Consider the following 27,664-nt stretch of genomic DNA (forward strand, 5'->3'; position numbering starts at 1 on the left):
CAGCAATCATTCCATGTCCAAATTGTACAGTCCTGGAGAGAAACATGCGATTCCATTTAACTATACTTCGCAGTGGCCATCCATAATGGATGAACGACCTGGCTGTCGAGGGAGATTTTTCGAGAATCTCTGTCCCATTCTGCTCAGCGTCTCGTCATTAGGAATTTCTAATTTGCCTTTGATGAAAATTGGCGGCACAGTAGGGCGAATTAATCTTGCATAATCGCAAGTTTATGTGTCTTAAGGACTCTCGCAGAAATCCTCATTAGGACGCTCTTGGCGAAATGTGGAGATAATTTCCCGGGGAATTTCTGATAAATTTAAGATACTCCGCCGGGACAGATTAATGTAAATAAAACTCAGATGCGACATACTGATGGAATTTTCGGCGTATTTAGGCCTCATTCATAAAATTATAATTTTGCTGTTGACAAGATAAATCAATAACTCAAGATGATTTAAAAGATTATTGAAGAAGTTTTTGGGTAAACAAACTTTTCGGTCTGTGTTGATGATGAGAAATTAGCAAATTTAGCAGAAAATGTACTATAAACAGTAAATGTTTTTCAATACAAAGATAAATTGATTTAAGGCGTCGTTGCAACTTTATTTTCACAGCATTTTAAATAAACTGCAAGATTACGATTCATATTATTTACTTATGTGGAGAATTCATCTTCTGTGAGCTTTGAAACGTTTCAAACATTGACGTTTGAAGCAAATTCATCTATTTCGTCGTGTGAAGACAAGGAATGCCGGAAAATTTACGAGAAAATCAAGGAATTAGACAATATTGATTTATTTGGGATTTTTCTGGCTAATTTTGCAGATTTCAATGCTTTAAATTAAGGCTTTGTGTTTGCAGATATCCTTGGAGTCTTTCCAAGGAAACTATTTTGTCAAAAATTCTGGTCAGCAGAATCCTTCAAGAATCCCATTAGAAACGCGTTCAATGCTAGAGAAGGACGCGGATAAAGATGTCTTGTCACTGGAATTCACTATTTCGTCCTGTTTAACTCATTCTTCGCCTTGGAAGTTCCTTGAAATTAGTCTGGGAGGAACGTGATGGAAAATGGCCAAAATCTGGGCGGAAATTGGAATATTCTACCCTGAAAACACCCTCAAAGTCGGAATGAAATTACTTTCTAGACACCTGAAATTCTTATTTAATAAATTCTCCACGCCTTCTCGTTTGTATTTCATACACTAATCGGTAATGTTGCAACGACCGGTTAATCTCCATATTCAATCGACTCTGCATCACTGTCGTTTTTGATTTCACATTCATTATCAGAATTGTCCACGTTACCTAAACCTCACCTTGCTTCAATTAATGTCATAAATTGCTCTGGAGGTTCGGTGACTCTTGTGTATTTTGTTGAGTGCTTCAAGTGCAAAATTGTACAAGAGTGGAAAGTACATGAATGTTTGGTGAGCTGCATCAACAACTGCAGCAATTCTCATGCTTTTTGCCCTCTTTCTCCCTCTCTCTCAGCATCGTCACGAGAGTGGATGACTTTCTGTTCCTTCCTGTAGTGCTGATGGTTGGAATTGAGGGATGTTTGAGCATGGCGAGATGATAAAAAATGGGAAATGAATGGAAAAGTCATGCTTCCTCTCATGCATTCCATTACACAATATTGCACACGCTCACACGAGAATTGCTCACTTATCGCGTGCTGGTCTGGAATTTAATACGAGAGAGTGAGAGGGAGATAAGTGTCCTGGAGGGGAGAGATCCTTCGGCATTACAGAGAACGCCCGCCGCAAAAAGGGGGTCAAATGGAATTTTGATGAAATAGAGCCTGCGAATGGTGTAATTTTTATGTAAATCCTCCCACTCAAGACTGCGTCTAATGAAAGTTTAATCGTGTGTCATAGAGAAGATGTCGTAGAGACAAATATCCTTTTATTTGTTCCACTTAATCACATGTGTGCTTTGCGCAGCGCGAAATTGTGGGCGCTGATCCTCAACTCTACGATTGACACCATGAATTTTTCATTTAATTTTGCGAAACGACCGCAAAAGCTCTCACAGAGACTTTTGCATGAAGTCGTGAAAAAATGGCTTTTATTGCGTCTACCTTTCTGCCGTGCCCTTTCAACCTGTTAAACTCCAACAAGGCAGATATGGAGCATTGCTAGCGCTTGGCGTGGGTGGAAAAATTGCGGTGAAGATGTAATATTTGGTTGGTGAAAATTTAATTTCAAGTGAATTGAGGTATTTTTCTTGATAACGCGTATCTCTGAATGTAATTTCGTCAATGTTTGACGGTGAAGGAATTTATATTAAAATTTTATTAATCACATACATATTTTTTTCTTTCATTTCTCATCTCAAATTGTAAATAAAGTCTCTCTCACGCCGTTTGATCTTTGCAACAGAGTGCAATATACTCCGTATTAATGCCATTTAGTATTTACTTTGTAAACTTATAGTTGAATAAACAGTTGAATGTAGTTAAAGTTGCGAGAGATTCCTGTGTTTTAACAGACTAACATCATTTTGACTGAAATCTCTCGCTACAGCTAACAAACTGTGGCTTCTCGTCTTAACCAAGGGAAAGATAGTGCGTCTAAAGTTTGTACGCCACATCCTGACACTTCTGGATCTTTGGCAGTGCTTAAAACATGTATTTTCATACATTTTTCCAACCGCCTAAAGCGTCAAAACCTCAAATTTAGGAGGGAAAAAAATTTCCAAGCGAATATTTTGATGTGATTAATAACAAATCATAAAAACTAACTTGAAATATCTGAAAAAAGCTGTGAAAGAAATTTATTTATGTAATAAAATATGTAAGTTAAAATTTGCTATTTTAGAGTAGAAAATCAATCAAGAAACTCTTGAAATAGACAATTTTGTATCCTGAAACAATATTTTAGAGGTTATGATCAATCTTAGTTTAACATTTGATCACAAATTCATCAAGTTTGCTCAATTATTTCAATTTAGTCACTAAATCTTGCTTCAATGTTAGTTAATCTAAACCAAGCAATTAGATTTCTATTGCGGTTATTTACTTTCAAAAGTAGCTCTTAAAGGCTTGCAAATTTTCAAGCACATCCACTTCTAAACACTTCTGCTGAACTATACACCACTTCTTGCCATAATATCTCCCTCTTTGGCCTCAACTTCTGCATACACACTCGCCGTGGAGTGGCGGAAGTGCGGTTGCAAAAAATGGAAAACTTTTCCTGTGCAGAGAGACTGAAAGTCTCTCTTGGAGTAGCTCAATTTGTGTTCTTGTGTTACTTGACCAAAAACAATCATTTGGTGTTTTTCTGGTTGGCAAAAGCCTCTTGGCGCTCTTGGCATTCTGTCCTTCTCGCTATTGGGGGTTTATTTCCTTGGCGAGGCCAGAAATGAAGGGGGAAAAGTCTCACCCTCGGCGGAATGTGTGTCGATGCTCATAAAAATTGATGAATGTACCAAAGGTAAGGCTTAATCGTTCCTTATTATGGCAACCACCCACCCATTCATTTCCATCATCAAACAGACAATATCACGTTAAAGGGATACACAAGTTCCTCGGCAAATATTCCCTCTTCACGGAGATGTGCGGTGTCGGATCTCTCGCTCTCGCCAATGGCCACACTGTGCCAAGACCACTGAGCCTGGGCTCTGAGGTCGGGCCTCTTTGTTGCCCTGCATACCGAATGCGGCGAAGTTTCCGGCAATGTAACTTCCATGTTTGGTCGACCAGAAGAATTATGTTCCGCCCCTTAACTTATGTACATCGTCCGAATGCACTATAAAATTACACCAGTTGAGGATCAATTCCACCATCGCCATTGCCCAGAAGTTATTTCTCACCACCCAACACGACTTTACTGCCCCCGGGAAAAATGCGGTGTAACGTTAGATTGCATCGACAAGACGGAGATTATTAAACTTTAATACAAGATATACAATGTTATTCACTCCTCCAGCTTCAACAGGCGTCCGTGAGAACCACCAAAGTGCTCATCCACTTTGATTATACGGACAATTTTATGAAGTGGATCTCGCTCTATTTTATTCCATCCATGTGGGAGAAGGCAAACTGACACTGAGCAGAGTTCTCGCGAGTAGTGTTGGGCGAATTTTCTACTTTTACAGCATTCTTTACGCGGAAAAATTGGAAATTTCGCCAATCCGCTTCCGCAGAAGTGAAGAATCTCGTCAAAAATTGTAGACAACAGTGAAAACTCGTGGAAATCTGTCAATTGCCATCATCAAATGAAGGAACTAAAGTTTTAAGGACATTTCTATGATAGAATATCGAGTTTTTCCCCTAATTTCACAAGCAAACATGGCCAACTGAACGTGTATTCTTGGCATTAAAGGTTCTAACAGGCTTTAAGAATGTCAGAAATCACATTCTTGAACAGATCTTAGGCAAGAGAAGAGGATTTACGTTCCGATTACTTCAGAACAAATACTTGAGAGAACATCTTCGTATCCTTGGACAATGGTAAAAGCAATAGTGAAGATCATCCAGAGTGATTACAACGCCCAAAACGAGGCGCAAAGGATGCGATTCATCCTCAAAATAAATCATGTTCTTCATTTTAAATAAACTATGGAATAGATTCACAATGGATCTTATTTTATAGTACAAAATATTTCAATCTAGGCAGAATTTTATGCCTTTTTTTCAATTCTGACAAGCTCAAATATCATAAGAGAGCAATATTTGGTGGATAATCCAGATTAGGGAAGAATTTCCGCGAGTTTTTCACGGGTAAAAATTAGTTTGAAACTGCAGAAAAGAATTTTTACACATTCTTTACGTGTAAAGAGTGAAAAAGATATTTTCTACAATGTCAACAACCAGTGTTTGCGAGGGTGAAAGTGGAAAAGTGTGGGCAAGAAACCCTCACTTTAGCATTTTGACTTGAATTTTTACGAGAGTAAATAAAATCCATGCTATATGACGTCATATCTCCGCTCTAATCATCATTTGTCACGAGAATAAGTTCACGCAGGGAAAGCTAGCGGGTGAAGAGTGCAAAATGTTATGGAATGAATTGTCTGCAATGGTTCAAAATCATGTTTGTCGTTCGCTCAATTCGCAGCGGGCGGGCGAAATGTTGCAGAATTGTGCTTGGAAAATTGATAAAAGTACGAGAGCATGGGAGTGAATTGGATACACAGCGAGGAAAGGAAGACAACACCCAGGTCTGTTGACACTTTCCATTATCCCCAGCATCATCATCCTTCGAAGAATTCCATCTCACACCCACACTCGGCGGAGCGGGGCTCAAAATTGACGCCCACCTGGCCTCAGGGCCTCTCCAGACGACTAGAATGGAAGTGATTGGGCGGAAAAATGACGTGGCGTCTTATATCTGGCAATTATTCGCCTCTTTAGCCTGACATTCACCATGGCAAGATGAATGGTTTCGCCGTGGAAGCTCTTTATCAACAATTTAGAGGTGCAATTTGGGGAAAATTATAAATTTGGACGCGAAGACGACGGAAGACACAATAAATTTCAACCCCATGCTCTGGAATTTGGTGGTCGTAAAATTTCATGAATTCCTCGCAGTTTCGCACGTTCGGGGGAAAAAAACTCCGTCACGATTGTCAAATGATGAGTAGCATCGGGAAAATTAATGAAACTCTCGAGGACACTCGTAAATTAAGTTATGCGCCAGCGGAAGATGAGAGCAGTTATCACGAAGTCTTATGGTTTAAATTCAAAATACTCTTCCCAACTTCTTTAGCAACTTCCATCATTTCCCGATTGTGGGTGAGAAGATTACACTCTCAGTCACTGATTTGGGGTTGGTTGTCAATCTATAAATCTCAATGTGAAAAACATTTCCAATATCGGGTAGTTTTCCACTCGAGAAACTCGCTCTTCTTTGCAAAACTTTCCCAACTTTGGACAACCAATTTTCAACATCATTTGGACATTGTGTTCCACTTATTTGCCGAGGAAAATAATCTTTAAGTAAAGCTATTGACGAGAACGAATATATTTCATTCAGTCGACAAACTTGGTGAAAAGTGTGAAATTTTTCCAAACCAAGAGATCGGCTTTAAAGAAAATGGGAGGAAAAGCAATTTCCTCACCTGGATGATTTCACGGGCGAATAAATTATAGGTGGTGGGAAAACTTGTGCTGAAATTTATGTGAATTGTGTTTGAGAATGCTTTAAACTTGTGTCAAACCATTGGAGCTGAAATTCTGCTCCGCATCTCTGCAAATGCTGGGGAGAAAAGGAATTGAACATTCACCAGACATCGTGACAGTGACAAGGGGATGAAGACCCACTGTCGAGGGCTGTGTAGATCTCAACAATCCGCATGGGGAAAAATTAAGATTTCTGCTCTGCCAAAGTGTGTGCGAGCTTAAGCGGCAAATTTAAATTTATTAGCCTCAGAATTCCGTGTGAAATTAAGCTCTTGTTCAAAGTTTTATGAGATATTTTGTCATCTCCCGTCAACCATTCTCGCACAATGGCAACGGTTAAATCCTTTTAATTCACTCTTCAGAGTCATTTGTACCTTTTTATAGTGGGAGGCAGAGTATAAAAGGTGCCATGTGTCCCATTTGTCTCTCTCGCCTCCTTTTATACCTTTCACGTATAGCACAAAAACACACACGAGCCTATATTCTGCCGTTGATTTCACCCTCGCCAAGGGGTTGCCAATGTTGGGGATGCAGTGTCACTTCTTTTCCGTGAATTTTCGCTTGATTTCCAGAGCATCGCGATGCATTTATTTCGTAAAATTCTCATTTGATACTTTATTCAAGATCTTTATTCGGATGTTTACGATTTTACGCAAGGTTTTACGATAAGAACGAGTGTAAAACTGGAGAAACCTCCTAATTTTTCGACAAAATAAAAAACTTTAATAATGCTAACGAAAATCTATAGTCGAGAGTAGAGAAAATCCGTAAAGAGTCCTTAAATCGTTCAATATTCTTCTTAAACTTGCCCTCAAATTCCTTTTTCTACCCACAAAATACATTTTTCACACAAAATATTCTAATTTCTGTATTTCAACACAGATTTATATTTTTATTCTTCAATCTTCTCTCTTTAGATTTTATAAATAATCTCAAAATTCGTTGAAAAAAATCTATCATCTCGCTAAAATCAATTTGATACCTAAAATAAATTTTTCTTCTTACTTTTTCCGTCTTTTTCATGTGATTTTGGGCATATTTTCTAAGATAAAATCTTGTCACAAGATGTTGAGGCATTCAAAAACCATATTAGCAACCCCTCGACCTTCGTCGAAGAGACATAAGGCGAGCTTTTGCAGCAAGGCGTCGCGAATGTACACATAAACATGTACAGGAATTTCCTGTGCAATATTTCTCACTGTTTTTTCTGTTCCGCGGATTTTGTGTCTGAAGACAAGTGGTTGTGTGAATTCGAGACAAATCTGTAATATTTCCATCATTTTTCCAACGTCACAAGCGGTGTGCATTCGATGCGCCTTGGCTGCGAGGCTGGCGATTGTCGGACAGCTTGAAGATGAGGTAAATAATTGATAAGGATATCAATCTGAACGGCACAACGTGTCGTTGGTTGCACGCACTCGACGATGCGAAAGCAAGACTTATGGTAATGAATTTTACTGCGTCCTTCATTACGGTCAGCCCATTGATGGCATTCAAGGTATACATGGAAGCCCTGTGGATACATAAAAGAAATTGATTTTTCGCCACCCTTGCCGCTGCCCTAAACGTAATTTTTATCACGGTGTCCTTCATGGGTGGTGATTTTATTTATAAGCATTCCCCATCTCATCCCTGCTCAGAGACACTGAGCTCCGGAGTGAATACAAGTGCTGGAGATTCACTCATGCTGAAAGTGGCGATAAATATTCCGAGATGATCATTTTCATGGGGAAATTGAATTGTGAAAGTTGTGTTGTTTGGCGTAAATGGAAAATTAATAATATCACTCAACCCTTTTCCCCTCTCTGTGTGTCATTTCATTTTAAAGAGAGACACTTTTGCTATCTCAAATCAATTGCACAACTGAATGGACAGAAGGTGAATTCATTTGGGTGACAGAAAGACACTGACAGAGAGCACAAAATGCATTTCAATTAATGTCCAAATTCACAAAGAGCACTCAAGTGTATTTAAATTTAAACCTGACGTTCTTTTGTAACTTCCTTGGAATGTGAATTTGAAAAGGCATTGAAAATAATCTCACGCGGGGCGAAAGCATCGCCTTAAGTTAAGCGAAATCTTAAGAAACTTTCAAAGTACAGTCAAATGAAATGCTCTCAAAGCTCCGCCAGCATTAAGTTGATAATATATGGTGTCAAAGTGAACTTGAGAGTGCATGCAAAACTTTGCCTATGACAAATGGCGGAAGAATTCATTTGGAATTGCAAGATGAGGGTTGGAATTGAATGCATGAAGTCATTATCGACAAAAGCCTCACACGAGACTTGTCTAAGTGAATTGTCCTAGTGGATAATTACGTAATCGCATTGACAGCCCTCTCGAGGGACAGCCAAGCATCCCATCGGTGATAATGTACAAACTTGGCTACAATGTGAGTGGCTTTTTCGGTGGGGAAGTTCAAATTCAATGGCAAATTACATCTTGTCGGCTCAGGCTGAACATCCAGAGTGTTGCACAGAGTTTGTGGTGTCGGAGAAAGTTTCTCAATTTCATCCACTTGCAGGCCAAGCAGTATCATTTTCTCCAGCTTCTCATCCGCAAAAGATGTCCACAAAGTGTCAACATTAACTCAAACCCATCCTAAGATACGACGTCGTGGCCTTTTTGGGCAAGACGCACACACTCTCTCAAGAATAGATAAATTTCCGAGTGATTCGAGACTCTATTCCTTGCTCTTCATCATTCTCTGTCAAGCATTTATGAATTGGAAACTCATAAATATGCATGACAGCGTGAGATTGAGCATCAGGTTGCTCCCAGTGGAGAATTATTGTAATTTATTGCGCCACACCCTCGTCTAGGAGACTTAAGAGTGTGGGGAAAAAGGTGTGCTTGAGGAAATTTGTCATATTGTCTGATTGTTTTCAAATACTTCAATGCTTCTCTTGTGATACACAAGATGATTTAGGTGTATTATTCTTTGACATGCTTGCAAATCCTTTTGCCAACATCCGCAACCACTCTTTATTCTCTCTCTCCACAGACACACCAAAAGGGGTTGCTAATATGAATTTTGAAGGGTTTTCTCAAGATTTAGAGATCTTAGACAACGGAAATGGTGCTCAAAATGAACGAATTGAGAGAAAGTGTAGAAAAAATGAAGGAAAAAAATTAAATATAAGGAATCAAGAGGAAATTACACGAAATAAATCGTTTTTTTTTCACGAAGAAGAAGTGACACTTCATCCCCAATATTAGCAACCCTTTGACACACATACACAGACAGAATGTATATAGTATTGATATCTGGCAACATCACCAGAGCTTTTTTTCCATTCTCCAGACGAAACCTCCGCCCCTGAGGAATCCCAGGAAAATTTATGGTGTGCTCCATTCACTGGTAAAAATATCCCACTTATCATTTAATTGCAGAGACTCCATGAGACATTTTACGTGTCTCAGCGGAAAAAAAGCGTCCCCGACGCCACAAAAAGCTCCCTTCCAATGCCAAGATATGGCGCGGTGAAAAATGCAGACTTCACACTGGCGAGAGTTTCGCCACAGAGCCTTTTTCCCGCAACTCCTTTCTCCGCCGCCATGACACGTCCATCAGCAGGAAAATGATTGATTTATAGTTGGCAGACGAAGTTTTCTATTGAAAATTGTCGTCTCATCACAACTCGCAATTGCTGTTAAATGGGGGAATTTGGGAATTTCATGCGGCGCTGCCGCAGAATGTGGGCCGACTGACCGAGAAAAAGGTGGAGTTAAGAGTGCAATTTGAACGGTGGAATTAGCATGGCTTGTGATGCTACTCGACGCACGGTGGCACTGATGCTGGCGAAGTGGACTGACGAGCTTCGTCAGTGGGTGGGCTTTTCGCGCCCACTCACTTCCGCAACCTTCTCGCTTTTCCCACTCGCCTCACACGACATATACAACATTATGTATTTGCATGTAGTGTGAATTATTTTGGGGCACACTTTGCGCGATTTTTTGCATCACGCCGTGGCGGATTTTGAGAATTGTTGAGCGACACATACAAAAAACGATCGCATGAAAGACAGGACAAAACATATTGTGGTGTATTTCCTGTAAATATTGCCATAATGTTCACTTTTTTTTTGGCAGAGGAGTGAATTTTCCAGCTTTTTCTGCTTCGTGGGACACGGAAAATTGTCCCTTAACATGTGCCGCGTGCGGAGGGAGGAAAAAATGTCATGCGGACTGTGAATTCCGGAAGGGGTTGAATAGAGCGATGAATTGAATAGTAGCAGAAATAAGTTGTGTGGTTTATTTTTGTGAGATGGTCGAGCAAACATGTTGTGAGAAAACACATGTGAATTTTCACTCGTTTCACCTGCGATGTTTTGCCATGCGAATGAAATTGTCAAATTGGAATTAAACATTCACATATATATGAAGGAAAATTGGGAAAGTCTGTTGGAATCTTTGAAAGGAGAGCAAATTTCTAATGTTCTTTCTCTCTATCTTTTCAGGTGAGTTAATGAACAACGAATGCAGTGGACGAAAATTAAGTCTTTGCTAATGATGCGACATTTTCGCCTCAGGTTAGTTCACAATAAGAAAGAATTCGCTGTGATTAAAATATCTCTCTGAGAGTATTTAATGAAATTTCTCTGCCCTCAGAAAAGGGAGAAAATTTAGTGAGCACAGAGATGAATTTTCATAAGAATGGCTTTTAATTAAAATACGAGCAGTGAAATTCTCACAGAAATATTTTCCGGGAAGACAAATTGTCTCAAATGAATGTTAAGTGCTATTAACTATGCATGAAACTTTAACGGAAAATATGCAGAAGCCAATCTTAAGACATTTTTTTCTGCAAATCTTTTGACGAATTTACTGTTTTCCTCTTCAAAAATTGAGCAAAAACACTTCAAGTTTCATTCAAATTACTCGTCACGTAGAGGAAAAGCTTGAGGAAAAGTATTAAAAAACACTTTTCCCCAGTCGAGTATTTTCCAATTATGCCGTCGAAGGGCAAACTTATTGCGCAAAAGTGTATTTTCACGGCAAATCTTCGCTGGATTTTGAATTTATTTCATCAATTAATTGATAAATGGCACCGATTCCATTGAACCTTGCGTTGCCGTGAATTTGGTGTTTAATTAAAGTGTGTTTGTGTTTATACGATGAGGAGGGTGTCCGAAATCCACTGAATTAATGAGATATTCACCGTGCTATTAACCATCAGGCCCATCTCAATGCCGTGGCGGAAATGGCTAAAAATAATCACGAGGAAAAATTTCCAACTCAATTGTCCGCGATGGTTTTTCTCACAGTGATGTCAAGATATTTTGAGTAGTTGCGGGAGAAACAAATAATTTAAAGGCAAAATCACAAGAATTCTTGTGAGCTTTTTAAGCGTCACTTTTGCATCATATAAATCTCGTTATGGACAAAGAGGAAATGCGCAATATCATGGCGTAAAAGGAAAGACTGGAAAATTCATAAAAACTGTCTGAAAACTTTAATTCATAATTGAATTATTAGATAAAACATGAAATTTCATACATCTCTGCGTGCCCTGTTTTATCAGACACTTAACTTTTCCACCCTTGCAGACATGAATCTCGAGAAAAGTTTGCGAATTTCTCCCTCAAATGTGTCCACATTTTGTCAATGACTGTGAAGCATTTTCGCAGCTGGTGATGGAGTTAAAAGAAAAGTGCCATTGCAAATAATTCTCCTGCAAGTTTTATCTCCTCGACCTCGTCATTCCATCAATGGGTGCAACATTCCAGTTCGTCTTGAAGACAAGTCTTGAATTGCACTCGCTTCTCAGCTTTATCTGACAACTCTCGAGCACTTTTCTGAGCAATTGTCATGAAGTCAGGCGGAGATATTGTACCGTTGATGCAATTGAGAGATATTTTATTGCATTCCACTCGCCCCAGGATTAGAAGACATCCTAAGCGTTGGGGATCAGTTGACAAGGGATGTTTTTCATGAATGTCATTTGTACCATCTGTGCTGGCAAAGTGCGCCAAATGTGTTTCCAGTCACACACACCGACTGAAATGCTTACTTTATACTCCAAAGTACATCTCTTCCATCTCTGGATTTTCCAACAAGGATGCTATTTGTTGCTGAATATTAAATGGAAAATTGAAACTTGAATGTGCAAATTTTGTGTTACAAAATGTAGGAACAAATTATCCAAGATTACTCTCGTTATTATGCTCAGTTGATCCTTCAACTTCAACACGGGATGAAATCCTTCATTATGAGTCTCTTTGGAAAGATTCCAATTATTGCTCTGTCCTGTTCAAGGGGCGGATATTAAGAAGGAATTGCAAAAACTTCGATTTCAATCAATAAAGGCATTTCCTAAATTATTTTTCTTAGAAAAATCATTTTTATTGCTTTTCTAGGTTTTGTTATTGATTTAAAACAGATTCTGGATGTTTAAATAATATTCAAAATCACCAAAATTGTGTTAAAATTGAGAATATTTATCTCTTATCGGAAAATTGAGCATTTCTGTTCAAGAAACTTTAGATTTTTATCCTCTTTGCTTAGTTACTTCTGCTGTTTGTACTTTATTATTCAATAGAATATTCCCTAAATTTACTCATATTCAGATTTGGAAGGAATAAAATCTCTTGAGACGTAAAAAACCTAGATTAGATTGTGATAAATTAGAAATGCATGTAAGAAACAGTCTAGAGAGTCTAAAAAGCGATGGAAAATGCCTCTAAAGACGTTCTAAAGTGTCAGATTCAATGCATTTTATCTTCTCCTTTAGCTTGACCCGGCGTCTCCACTGCAGCGTGGAGGCGCCTGGTGTTGCCACGTAAGTCAGCAGTAGAGATACTTGCAATTTTGACCACTCTTGGGCCCTCTGATGAGGTGTTTCAATTACAAAACACCCCCGCAGAGCTCCCAGCAGTGCGACGGCGTGAGTGATGAAGCTCTCTTTAGTCTGGAGAGCTTAAAGTCAGGCGAGAGAGAGAGTGAGAGTATGAAAATCAGCGAGAACGGGAGAGACTGGATGGGAAAACATTTTCCATCGGCACACACTTCAGTGTGATTTCGGCAGACCTGTGAGAACACATGAGCCACTCTCGGTGGAAAACGGTTCGAAGATTAGCGCCGCTCTAATGATAGTGTTTTGAGGCATTTCAAGTGTAAAATGATAGTGTGAGCCCTTCTCAAGAGCATTTCCCAAAACACCTTTCCACCATCATCACTCAACATTTTAAGTGGAGAAAAGCACACTGTCCGACAGAACACCATCAATAATTACCGCCCAAAACGTGAACAGTCGGAATTGTTACAGTGCCAAGCATGAGTAAGAGAGCTTTCGTGGTGGAGAACGGGTGGCGACAGATGCCAGGGAAATGTTCAGTGAATACAGAAGATTGTGTCACTTTGAGTCGCTCGAGCAGTTCATTAATCAAGATATTGTTGTTGTGTTTATTGAGGTAGTTGTGCCACAATGAAAATCCCTCACACAGACGTCAATTGAAGTTAATGGTTCTGCTCCATCAATACAACATAATAGCATTATGTGTTACAGCTCTTGAGACACTTCCAGTGCAATTCCTACACTTGTGGAAACAATTAGGGATTCTCCCTGAACTTTGCAATTGTAAATTGGCTGAGAAAGGTGTTTGGAATTGTATTGTCAGTCTCTCTAAGTAAATATCACGATGGAAGTCTTGAGCAAACTTTCAGTGATACTGGCAGAATTATTGTTGAATTGGCAAATAAATATTTTCAACTCTTAAGCTCTGCAGTGAAATAATTTTTTCTTTTTAATATCATACTTGCCCATTAAATCTCCAATGCTCCTAACATTTCTCTATTCACTGTAGCATTTGCGATAAGAGCGAGATTTAACGAGAATGTATTCGACATGAACTGTGAAAAATTAGATCGTGAAATTTTTATGAAAACCATTTACGCGATCTTCAGCCATAGCATAAAAACAATAAAAATAATATTTATTTTGAAGAGAAGAAGCAGGAGAAATTGCACAGACCACACACGATAGGTCTTAATGGCATTCAGGCACTAAAAAGACAAATAATTTTCCACGAAAATCCCCGCTTTTATGAGTGAAAAATGCTTCGGTGCAGCGATATGAAGACAGCAATTCGCGGGGATTGATTGCACACACATAATAAACTCGTAATTCCCTCGCGAGTTGCTTTGCGCGTGAAGGTGTGACGTCGAGGGGAGTTTCTCGAGTGAAGTTGAACTTTTATTAAATATATCCACCCAAAAGTGGGGTGAGAGGGGGTGACAGAGGGTGTTCAGCGTCAATTCTCCCAATAAAGAAGTGAAAAGATAAACTCGAAATATAATTTATTCGACCACAGAGTGGAAAAAGCTTATTAGAATTTAAAGTGGAGAAGATATAATGTTTATTATGTACATATAATCGTGGCTATGAGGGAGTAAAAATAATATTCCCAGAAACCATCTCAATGTGTCCCGGAGTCAATAAATTCTCTCCAATATCGATTTGTCTTAATATACAATTTGTGTTCTGGTGGAATTTTTTTAAGGAGATATTTTCGACTCATCGAATCTCATCCCCTCGACGCCGCACTTTCCGATTTGCCGCCCTCAACAATTGAGGGCTGCAGCGGGGCTTGGGATCTCGCGGGGGGCTCCGGGGGCGACATGGTAATTTGCGCCCACGGAGGAATTTGCTCAGGGTGGAAAACAAGTGCGTGCGAAGGTATATACAGAAGGCTGAATTTGGAAGGAAGAAAGAAAATACATAGCAGCTTTGATCTACCTTTGTGTGCCTTCTCCCTTTCTATTTCATTTGCTTCAATCCACGTTCTATTTGCCACCACTTCACTCCACCTGGCGTGCTTTTTTTCGGTAAACAGGCGCCCTTTGTTGATTTATTTGCCTGCTTGTGGTGCAAGTAAGCCGAGATGGTGGTGAAAAAAGAGCACAAAATCACGACGAATCGCACTGTGAAGGAACGAGTTCCCAAAACATATACAGGAATTTGATCACACAAAGAAAATGTGTATTTTTCACTACTTAGCACTGAAAAACTTTCCTCGCATTGACTGTGAATGTTTCTAATCAATTACAACTAATCAAATTCACTCGTGCACAACACAATAATCGCGGTGTGTGTGTGGAACAATAGCCCGAGGAAGGGATATGATGATAGCAGTCGCCACCCGATTTCACCCACTTGTGGCTAAACTCTGCGGAAGCTCATAATTCACACGCCACATAAATCACAGATTTGCACAATTGACAGCGAATAAACACAACCGCCAATCGATGGCATTCAATTTCGATGCAATACCCCAATCAAGCCGGTAAATGGATGCCAAGAAGGGCTCCGGATCGCCGGGCCCCGGCGGCTCGCAGGCTTCCGCCACGGCCAAGTTCTTCAAGAAATGCAAGAGTGCCACGTTCCAGATTGACGGCGCCACGTACACCATAGGTAAATAAGACACATAATTGCAATTTAGAGTCGCACGATAAGAGTGGGCGAGGAGAAAACCCTCTGGGCGTAATGAATTTGTGTTTGAGTGCGTTACCAACAAATTTTCATTGGGTTGCGAAAATGGAGAATTACTTTCAATTAAGGTGACTCGGCTTATGACCGTTTCTCAGGTCTTTAATGTCGAATTTCACTATCCCTCAGTCGTATTTTGCCACTTCCACAGCTGAAGCATTGGCTAAAATTTACGTGTAGAAATTCTGGGGGAAATTGCCATATTTATGGCAATTAATTTCTTCCTTACAGCCAAAGAATTTCATTGGATTGTTATTAAAGAATTTTCCTTATCAATTTAATTGACCTTTTCTTGCACATTCCATTTATCAGTGCGGGAAAATCTCCGGGAAATCCCAATCCATGCAGCGAGTAATTTAAAATCATTGCTCTCCCTTCCGCACGACTGGATCACGACTTCCCCTCGTCAGCACATCCTTGGGCGAATTTTCGTCTTTTTTGCGCTCCCTTGGCAGAAGCTGTGGTGCGACTAAATGGACCGTCTTGAGGAGTAAAACGCGGCATTATATTTCCATGCGAGATTTACCAAATGTCAGCATTGGAAGGGCAGTGAAAAATCTTCACCGACGCACTTGCGAGGGAAAATCCATAATGATCTGCTGAAGAATCTGATGGGTGGTGTTTTTTCCGACAGTGGCTCGTGATGGTCGTATTATGTTACGACAATGTTGCCAAATGTGTGTCACACAGAGTCCACAAATGGCTATTTGTGTAAATATACACTCTCTCTCTCTGGCCCCTTCTGCATCAACAGCGTGAAAACTCAAAAAAGGAAATCATCAAATTTCCCTCCATTTGGGCCCGAACCCCAGTTTCCTCTCCTCGAGCACGCGTCCGACCAAAAACAACAATCTCTTCCTCCTCTTTGCGCAATTAGATTGGAACACCATTGGATTTTCCCATAGTGCGGTACGCATTGCCCTGGATATGCTGCTGATTAGCACAGAGGGAAGCTATTTTGATGTGAAGCATTAGAAGACATAATTTAACCAGAGAATTACTTCGATTTGAGATCAAAGTAAAAATCACTTAGGTGATATTTGAGCAATTTGAGGAAATTTGAGCCCAAGAATGAAGTTCTCGCGTGATAAAAGCCCGGTTTCTTCATTTGCTGATCAAGATTGACAGGCTTGCAGAGGTTCAAAAGCCTCCAAATGATCTATTAAAGACAACAAATCCCGTAAAATGAAATTTGCAAGGCAGATAAATTTAAATATTAACAATATAATCAATATATTGGATATTTTAAAGGACAACAATGTCAGAAAAATGATAACAAGGGTAAGAAACCAACACTCTAAAGTTGTATAAGCAAAGTTGTAACTGCTGCCCTCTAATGGCAATATGTGGCGAAAATAATCAAAAAATATCATATAATAATAAGACATTTAAACATTCTATGGTATAATTTAAAAAGTAATTGAAAATTTAATAGAATAATAACATTTCAGTCTTTTCCACTCCATTCTTCACCGCGCGATCTTTGACACAGCGTGGATTTTGGGTGAAAAACAATACAGCAACGTATGCTCCACGTGTGCTTTCAAAGATAACCACAATCGCCCTTTTTCCCCTGATAAGCATCCATTGTTTCTGATTTGTCGCAATCTACAATCTCTTTTTTTCAACACTCTGACATGTGCTTTCCCGCCGAATCGAAATTACTGCAATTTCCCATGCGTCCACAATCGATTCTTTTACGAGCCAATTTCATGGTTGAAATCCAATGATAAGAGACTTTTTTTTTGTCCGTCACGGAAAAGCTCTGTTCTACGTTTCTATTTCAATTTCCACTCCAACTCTCTCGACTGTCGAGCCTTTCACCAGCAGATTGTCTATGAAAGCATGCGATTCAATTAGTTTTTAATTACGGCTATTTTAGCGAAATGCATATTTTCATTTTCTGGACAGCTTTTTTGCTAATTAAAAGCACTCAGAAAATGCACTGTGTTGTGAATCCTTGAATACGGGGAAAATCTCTTGATTCAATAATTTGTTCTTTAAACCTCAATTTAGTATTAAATCTAGTGCACAATTATACAAAGTCCGCAATAGATTTCTGTTTAATTCATTTGATAATTACGTCAATTTTAATTAAAGCAACTCTGTCAAAGTTCTCCTCTCTGTTTTTCCCTTATTCAATAAGTGCCTTTAGCGAGCTTTTCAAGCGAAAAGAGACTTTCTCATTGCGACATTTATCTATGAATGGAAAATATGATTTTCGCATAATGAATTATACAAATTTATCCTTGCTCAATTTTGCGCTCTGAGCCAACTGAAGCTAAATGTTCTTTTGCCTTTTGGAATAATTAAAACCAAACTGCACATTGTGAGTTATTGAAGTTGAAAATATTCTGCTGGAGAAATTGTGCAACTGCGAAGTGCACGTGAAAAATAAACAACTCACAATGGGAGAAAGTTTCCACTTTGGAATTCTATTTCACAAATGGACTTTTGGCATGGATTTCTTATGCAGAAACTTGTGCACTGGAGAAGTCGCACAAGATAAGGAGAGGGAACAAAGTGCAGGGTTACCTGGCAGAATGGGAAAATACGAATCTCTCATTTATCAGATGGGAAGTCACTTGAATTTGCTGCAACTTCTAACATCCACCTGCTTATCCGCAATTTATCGACATGATCCCACCGACTTTCAGCAGTGTTATTTATGCTCGGCAGTTGCTTTTGCGTCCAGATCGGAAAATGTAAATTCCTTGCAGCGAGGACTGGTCGCTCCTGCGGAATTGAGATGGTTATTTTTAGCTCAAATTTCCAACAACACCAAGTCGGCTTCTGCAGCAACTAATCGATTTCTTGGCCTGTACATAAGGCTTAATTTGCAATAACATCGCACAATTTACTCTCGTCCAGGCGTGTGTGTTGTCAGACAAGCCCGAAGGCGGCGTCCTGGCCTGTGTCCTGCATAATGTGCAGAGTGTCCTGCTCGGGATCATGTTTCCATATCATCTTTTGGCCAAACAACAACTCTATATTTCAGCTATGACGTTCACTCATGCTGTCGCCACTGACGAATTTCCACCATCACGTTCAACCTCCCTTGTCAACAGTAATATTTTCCGACACTTTCACTTTTCCTCCCCGCCCGAAAATCACACCAAAATCCCGTGACACCCACGAATTGGCGCGCGTTCACTTGAAATTCAATACAATGACTCGGAACATTTGCTCAGCATTTGCTTTTCAATGTGCGACATATTTGTGAAGGACACATTCGTCACCTTAAAGCTCCCAGCAATGTGAGGAAAAGCTTCTTTGCCTGAAGTTATTAAAGACGATTCGTCGAAATGTTTCCAGTGATTAACACTTTAATTGATCTCAATTATATCATTCCAAAGCTCATTTCGATGGCATTGTTCTGTGTCAGCAATGGACTGGAGATTTGCAAATCACTTTGAGCACAACAATTGTCAAAGTCGAGAGACTTGCGCTTGTGAATGTTCAAAAATTCATCACGCACTTTACGGGTCAATAAGATTGTCGTTGGACCTTTTGTGAAGCTCTGAAACAAGCGCCAGAGACAATTCATCTTTCACAAGTGGAGCTCTTAAGCGAGCTTCTAAAGCTTTTTGGATAACACAAGGATTATATAGCATATATATCAATCTTCGCAACACATAAAAACCACTCTGCACTACCATAAACAAGAGAATTCCAATGGAATTGTTTATTGGCGAACATCACAAAGAGTCTGCTTAAAAATGCTTATGAAATTTTCCGTCAGTGTATAAAATTCGTGGATATTTCGAGGAAAAAAATTGCAGTGAATGATGATAAATTGCGCAGATTATTTGGAAAGCTTTATCAGAATTTTGCCACATTCTCCATCATTGGCATAAAATTGGATTAACCGCAAAATTTTCCAGGACAATAAATTGCTGGCAAATTTTCCCATTCAATTCAGTAGAGAGATGAAAGAAAACCGAGACGACACTGATGTGGCGAGGAAATTGTTTCACCATCAAATGATTAGAAAACTTGTTATCGGGGAAATATCAGGGCTTTTGCCATCAGAGACCTTTAAATTAGTTTGCTTTAAGGAAATTCATTGGGTTTTATGCCTTCAGCAGAAGCCACTCATTCACGTTTTGTTTGCTATATATGTGGAGGAAAAAAATACAGTGTTTTTGTGCGAGATTTTTCCTTTTCACCGCACGAAAAATTGGATACGAAGGATAAAAGACAGATGAATTATTTACCAGAGTATCATATGGTGTGCCTTTTGCTGGCAATCATGTCAGTCAGACGAATTCTTTCTCGCAGGGGAGAAAAAAATTCCGCATATGTTGTGGAAAGGGGTTGTTTTTTTCGGCATAAAGCACTTGCATGTGAAGTGAGCGAAGAGAGCTCGTTTAATTTCTTTCATGATTTGAGGATAGATGGAGTGAGGCGGCAAAAAATTCAAAAATTCCCCGGTATTTTCGGGTGTGTTTGTGTGTGTGTTGGCGTTTTTTCGCTCTTCTCGCCTGAACCTGAAATAAAATATCTTTTTCAGCAGATGACACACATGTTTCACATCAAATTCATGATATCAATCTCGATTAAGGAACGCGCATTACCTCTGCCTTCAACCACATTCATGGGTGCCTATCGTGAAATCTGCAATAATTTACAAGGACTTTTGATGGGGAGCAATTTACATTTATTTGATCAGAATTTTCACGAAATTTACACGAGCATTATTTGAGCAATGAAAATATTTACAGCTTCAACATCTATATCTTTGGCTGTGAGCCAAATGCTTGGCGAGCTTTCGCCGCATAAGCCAAGGGGGAGATAATATGGCTAATCTGTGTACACCACTTCCTGTCACTTCCACGATTTTCATTGGAGAATCAAAGACACTTCAAGAACTGCAGCAGTGCTTAAAACATGTGTTTTCATGCATTTTTCAACAGTCTAAAGCATTATAACCTCAAAGTTAGGAGTCTTTGTCCTAAAAAGATATAATTTTTACTTGTGTGATCCTGGAAACTTACAGAAAAACAGAATTATGAAAAAATATTTGAAGTTTTCAACGGATTTTTTGACGTGATTCAGTTTTCAGTCGTTCTTTTGAATGCAATTCGGAACATAACCTAGAAATTACCTTTTAAAGAAACTTTTGAAAGACAAATGAGCTGAAATTTGATATTTTAGAGCATCAATTCAATCAAATAGCCCTTGAAATAGTCAATTTTGTATCCTGAAACAATATTTTGGAGGTTATGATCAATCTTAACCCAATTAATACTTATTAACACTGAATTCTTGTGATCGTTTTCTTGAAATTTAAAATTAAACCAGCTTAGACACAAGAATGAATTATTTTTGTGGTTGTTTAATGACAAAGTTTGTCTTAAATGATTCACATAACCTAGAAAGACATAAAGAATCATTCTTTTCCCCAATTATTGCGTTAATTTCTTTTGAAAGTAACTTTTGATCACATTATCTTGAAAATACTGAATTGTACAACACTTCTGACCATAATATCTCCCCCTTGGCATGAGCAAATCTATCCTGTGTGTTGGCAATTGCATGGCTGCCCGCATGACTGGGACAAATTGTATCATCACACCGTAATCATTTACCATCGCAGCCACTGAAATAATGCATCTGTCAAGTCATTTCTCCAGGAAAAACTACACACAATTCCTCCTTCATACATCACTCGGACCAGGATTCACATTTCCCAGGCGAATTTTACAAATATCGTGCCAATTTGTAGCAATTGGAAGAGGAGAATATCTGATTTTCATCTCATGCTGGCTCACAACCCCCCAGAGACTCCTCTGCGAGACATCTTTATCGCACAGCAAAGATTGCGGCACAGGGTGGGTTTTCGGGGTATATTTGGATATGGGCCAATTACAGATGAACCCTCTTGACAAGAAGCACATGCTCTTTTTCGCTCCCAGAGCGCAATGTTCCCCAAATGCCAAAAGATTTTGCACATTTTGCATGTTGACCGTCGCAGAGTTTGCACAATGTCTCAATAAAGTGGAGGATTTGTCGTGGATATTTTGCATTCGCGGCAGGAAGTCAAGCCCACATGATAAATAAGCGCTCCGCCAGAATAGTTGCTGTAATGAATTTTTGACGAGATGTGCTTATCGCGTCTGCAAGACGTCGCGCGACTTGCATGCGAAGCGTGGCAGCAGATTTATCATCTGCATATCCATTTGAGCCCCGCAGGAAGTCAGATACTCGTGCTTCCGGGGGGTTTTTCCGGGGGTTGGCGGGCCACTTAGCAGGAGAGGCACGTCGTTGATCTTCCCCATTGAGTGTGTGTTGAAGACACACAAGAGGAGAGCGAGAAGAGCTCATTTAGTGGCTTGTACAGCAAGGTTAGTTGAAGAAACTCATTTTGGGGTTAAATTGACGTGATTGATGTAACCACTTCTGGACTTCCTGTTGACTTGCTCAACGCAGCAAAGTCACCCTCGTCAAAGTGAGAATAACAGTGTGGGACAAGTGTGTTGACCGGTGCCAAACATGCAGGTTGTGACCTGGAAAAACTTTCCCCAAAGTGAGACCCTTGTGGGCAACTGTGGCTCCCTCAAATGTAGTTAGACCGCATTAGAACTGTCTTAATTAAATCGAACACCATGTGAAATATTCGAGGCGAAGGAGAGATTTAATGAAAATCCATGGCAAGCAATTTCAGCACAGGACGAAGTGCGTGGGTGAGAAATCAGGCAACTTCTTTTAAAGTCCTTCTCTCACCACTCCAGCCAAGAGATGTCAATTTAACTTGTGGGGAAGGCCTTGAAGGCGTCTAAGCAATAAAATACCAAGAAAAGACGCTTCTCACATAAGAAATTCTCATTTACTCCTCACTCTCTTCTCCCTTTTCTTGGCACGTAAGACAACAAAAGAGTTTGGCACACATACAATTGGCAACACAATAAATCAAAACTTAGTAAAAATGCACAATTCAAAGCTCACACCGCTGAGCTTTCAACTCGGGAATATTTAAAGGCAAACTATCGCTTTGGCAACATGTCAAATGAGTTGATTTTCTTCCACTGCATAAAATTCAATTTGGAATCTTCAGACAGAGTTTGTTTGTATTTTCCTAATGATTGCCCAGAAATTCATATTTTCCCAGCATATTCGCTGAAATTAATTGATTTAAGTCACAGCTTTTTAACGAGTATATTGCGTTTGATGAGTTTTACTTCTTTAACATTTTAATTGCATTCCATTCAACTTCTAATACAATTCTTTTTTCTCGTGCAAAAGAAACTTTTCACAACTCCTAGACATTCTTCTTCTCCTCAAACTTTCAGGGGTGGCTTTTTTCTATGTAAAATATATTGTTAGAAACTTACAAAATCTCTGGGTGTATTCGAAATACTGTCCATGAGTGAAATCGTCAAGAACATTATGCTGTGAATTGTGTGCTTAGGAAATTTGAATAAAAATAGACTTGTTTGGCCTATAAATAGCTTCTTATGGTTCATTTGAAGTCCATCTTGGGACTATTCACGAGAGAGAAGAGATTCTTTGTGTGTAAAAACTCTGCTCAAAACCATCTCAGTTTCGTGATAATTTCATTGGGCGACATTAACGTGAGGTTGAAGATTTGTACTTGGGAAGTAAATTCCCAATTTTCTTCTCGGTGAATTTTGTAATTAAATTCATTGGCTCTGCGTCGTCATGTTCCAAAACTGTGTACTTTTTCATGCTGTGTGTCAACGATAACAAATGTCCGTCGAGTGAAAGAATATGTTGACTGAAGGCGAAGGGAAAATTGGGCGAATGAGGATTACTCAATGTTGAATTTCACCATCAATTACCACTTTTAATTGTTTCAGCACAGTCAGTGTGTCTCTGGAGAGTCAAAGTCGCGTCCCATCTCACTTTCCCTCGTGTGTCCCCCAGTTTTCTGCCTGTCTGAGAGAGTGTTGTGATGGTCTCGTTATGCTCGTCACATCCTTATTCCTTGCCTGCCAACCTGAGCTATTAAACGTGGGTGACAAATTAAATTAACACATCCCACCCGACAAATGATGCCATTAGCTGTAATTCGAGTTTCCCGAAGAAACTTTCCATCGCATAGACGCCCAACTATGAAGTACAACATATTATTGCTCACAATTCTCCTCTGACATACGCTGTGTAATTGTCATTCTGCCGGGCAACATAGTGAAGGAATCACTCGCAAGGACGCAAAGGACTGTGTCATCAAGTAAAGTTATATCCCAATTTTCATCGCGTGGAAATTTCTTTACGACTCGTGGCAAAAAGTCCGCACGAACGAAGACTTTATCAATGAAAAGCTCTATGGCGCGTTGTCGAAGTTTGCCAATTTCGTACCAACTCTGTAATCATCAATTCACTCCACAAGATAATTCCATTCGTTCGCGATACGAAAAGTCACATTTCTCCCGGGGGCGAAAGTTGGCGCTGGAGTGTGTTAAATTTTTTATCTCGCCGCGAAGGCCATATTGTGATGAAAGATTATGCAAATTGGGGAGGAATTGAGAGTGAATTAGGATGTTGAGAAATGTAAGTCGTTAATTTTGAATTCCATCTCACACCCATTTGGGATTTCCCAGTGAAAACACCCTCGGAGAATTTCGCAGATATGGTGTTTCCAGTGAAAATAGCCCGCAAGGGAATGAATTATGTGGATATTCAAGATGTAAAGAGTTATGCTGGTTTCTGATAAGAGACCTGCACAGAATAGGGGTTTTGTACCTTTTTATTCTTGGCTGTAATTTAATGCGATCTTATGCATAAAGTCTATTTTTATGGCAGAAGAAAAGGCATAAATTTATTCCCCGAACGCAAAAAATCACATCAATTCACATTCTTGACAGAATGTGCGCTATAATCTTGTTGAGAAATGAATGTAAATTAACTTGCCAAATCATCCCCCATCAAAAAGATGTTTGCTTGAGCTTTTTCTTAAAGAGTGAAAAGCTCTTGCACGCGCATTGATTGTTCTTCTCTTCTTCCCAGCAATTTCTCAAAGATAAGTTTCAATATATGAAAACATTCGAACGTATACGTTTATTTTATGTCCCATCTGAGAAAACATCGTAACTTATCACAAGAGATGCTTTTGGATGTTCTGCAAAGCGTGCTGAGGAATGGAAACCCTTCAATCTCTCCTTTTTTTCCCAATTCTTTTCTTATGAATAAAAATAAAAAGAAATCATACTTGAGTGACTGTGAAAGGGTGTATTTTTCCCTCTGCAATCAATGACGACATTTGTCCCTTTTCTTCCCTCTTTTCCACCCCAAAAGGTGAATAGTGTTGAAATGTTCGCCAGAGTGGACAAAAAGCTTCGGAAGGATTGGAGGAAAAAAGTGTGCGACAATTCAATCAAGCTCTAAATACAACTTGCAAGCTTCGTGAAGAATTTTTGTATTGCAAAACATGCACGCGAGCGAAAGTGGAGCAACTTTGACCATATAAATTAGTGCACAATGCTTTTTCACGGAGAATTTATCCCAATGTTGTAAGTGTTGCTCGCAATTTACCGCGTCCTCTCCAACTTCTTGGAGATCTCTACAATATTTACCATCGGATTGTGTTGCTGTGAATGGCAAAAGGTGTCTCGGAGGTCATGAATTTTCACCGGCACGTGCAGCCGGAAAGCATTTACGTGGAATTGGAATTTTGATGTGTTTTTTATGAGCATCAGGACTCCATTCCGTCCCAAAGGACACTTCATTCAAGCATTGAATAGAAGTGCCAGGAAATTGCTGATATGATTGTGTCAAAATTTCTCTAATATCCGGCACTTCAGCATCCGGATATGAGGTGATTCTGCTGGAGAAGCGAAGGGATAAGAATATATCTCAAGGAATTCTCTGTGTGTGTGATAAATAAAACTAATGGCAAGTGGACAGAATTTTCACTGGTTTTTCTCGCATTCGCACAGAGTGGAATAAATTGTGCAGATGAAACTGAGATTAATGGAGGCTTTTCCGAGAGTGTTTCAAGTCGACTTTCTCTGAGGGCGAAAAGGAGGTTTAGATGGACACTTCCGATGGTGAATTTGACCTCCTCTGCGTTTGTGAGGATATTCAATCATTTCTGCGGCGGACAATGTGGGATGTGAAGCTTAAAAGCTTATGCTGGAGGATCATTTTGTTTGAAATTCCACATCATCCATCAACTCACGCTGAATCAAATAACCCATAGAATCATACTTCTTCAGCAAGGAGAGCAGCTCTTGTTTATCGCCACGCGGCGCATATGAGACAAAAGGATACACAGCGAGAACATTTCAATGGCCCAGAATTGTGCATATGTATAAGCTGAAGACAAACAATACACACAATTCTCATGTTGTACATCATTTACCTCTCGCGCTGAATTGATGCCTTTTTTCACACGGAGCGAAAAGTGTGCCTTTTATTCGATTTTTCTCTCCACCCCCACCCCCAAAACGTATATCCTCACTTCTTTTACATCATGCCATGAATGGGCTGAAACATCAAACAAACCATGCTCACAAAAGCTCCTCTGCTGCTGGTGCCGAATAATAAATGATATTTGTACACCCATAATGCCGAGAATAAATCCCCATTTCCACACTCAAACATTCCATCATTTGTCTCTCAGGATGTTTTCTGGCGACGAAGTATTTTCTTTCTGCCGGCCCCACATTCCGTGACGAGGAGGCGCACCAGCAAATCGTCAGATTTTCCCTTTATTCAATTAACACACCCCCGATTAGTATATTTTCATTGCCCATTTGCCTTATGATTTATGGCGCGAAAACAGACACTATAATGTTCCTGGGCGAACCATAAATTCACTGCCGACTTCTCATCCTCCCCCAAACATCCCCTCCCCGCTCCTCATGCTAATTACACCTCTGTCTCCGGGGCATGTTTAGTCATTGGCAAAAGCTGAGATAGCGAAAGTGCACTTCAATTGCTCACATGACATTTGAGTAGGAGATTAAAGACAAATATGTGATTTTAGACATCAATTACAATCTCAAATGTACCGCTTCAAATATCAAAAGCTCTATTGCCTGAGTATTGCTTTGTCATCGCAAATTTGCTCAGACAATTTGAGAGAGGCATTAATTAAGGCCAGGAATCTCATGTGATACATGTGAAGAAGCTTCGAATGCGTCTCACATTCAACCGCAAAGCAAAGCGGTTGAGTTTTTGTGCGGCAAGTGTTTGTCGATTAAAGGCGCAGTTTCCATGGAATTGTGTGTTAATTAATGGCAAGACGCGGGGTTAATTAGATTAATGGCTGCTAAATACCTTCATCCCAATTAATAATAAGGCGGGAAATGATTTATAGAACAATAATAATTCAGTCTTTATGTCTCATTGCGGAAAATCAACAGACATAAATTCATAAGTAATCTTTTCTATCCCAATTTACAGTAATTTGATTGTAAAATTCACAAATGGCTGTGAATGCGCATTATGTTCTTACTTTTGTGGTGAACAATGCGATTCATTGAATGAAAGCTGCAATATTTCAGTTATGATAAGAATCCTTTTGCAGCACAAATTAAGCTTTTAATAATTAATTCGTTTTTCATTCGATTTTCAGCAAAAATTGGGGAATTTAACAATTTAATTTTCTTCTGTTAGTTCAAACAAAACATCTGTTCTACATTGCGTCTAGACTGTATAACAGTCAGTTGAGACGCATTGTTGGACAAGTTTCATGAGATCGCATGCAACCAATTCAACTAAGCTCACTTTTCTTCTTTTCTTTCCCTCTCTTTTCAGGTAAGAATGGCTTCAGAGAGTGTGTAAATTTACATTTCAATTGAAAGTTGCCCGAATGTGAATATCACGGAGAGTCACTCTATCTCTTCACACCGGATAAATTCACATTACGCTTGTAAAATTATTCAAGCTTCAATGGCAACCTCTTAAAGTGGCAAGTATCTTGCTTTCTTTACCCCACTTTTTTTTCCCTTCTCACCCGCAGCATCCCTAAATGGAATGTAAATAGTTAGGTTTTCCCTTCGCCTCGGTCTTTGAGGTGGAAAATGGAGAGTCATTTTCCTGAAAATGTGTTCAACTTCGAGGAGATTTTGGAGCACAAAATTTA

General features: G+C 39.4%; 1 protein-coding gene across 3 annotated transcripts in view; it reads left to right on the forward strand.

Annotated features, from left to right (window-relative positions):
- LOC132261555 (dual specificity calcium/calmodulin-dependent 3',5'-cyclic nucleotide phosphodiesterase 1-like) overlaps positions 1-27,664 on the forward strand; it is a 92,160-nt gene that overhangs the window by 10,347 nt on the left and 54,149 nt on the right. For 2 of the 3 annotated variants that reach the window (XM_059760409.1, XM_059760412.1), the window contains exon 1: positions 15,362-15,537. The exons of the other annotated variant lie outside the window; for it this stretch is intronic. In XM_059760409.1, coding sequence (XP_059616392.1) covers positions 15,414-15,537 — 124 coding nt within the window. In that variant the 5' untranslated portion in view covers positions 15,362-15,413. Of the gene's footprint in view, positions 1-15,361; positions 15,538-27,664 lie in introns of those variants that run through there. 3 annotated transcript variants of the gene reach the window in all.

This window comes from Phlebotomus argentipes, unplaced genomic scaffold (assembly GCF_947086385.1).
Source record: "Phlebotomus argentipes unplaced genomic scaffold, Phlebotomus argentipes genome assembly contig_15, whole genome shotgun sequence".
NCBI lineage: Eukaryota > Metazoa > Arthropoda > Insecta > Diptera > Psychodidae > Phlebotomus > Phlebotomus argentipes.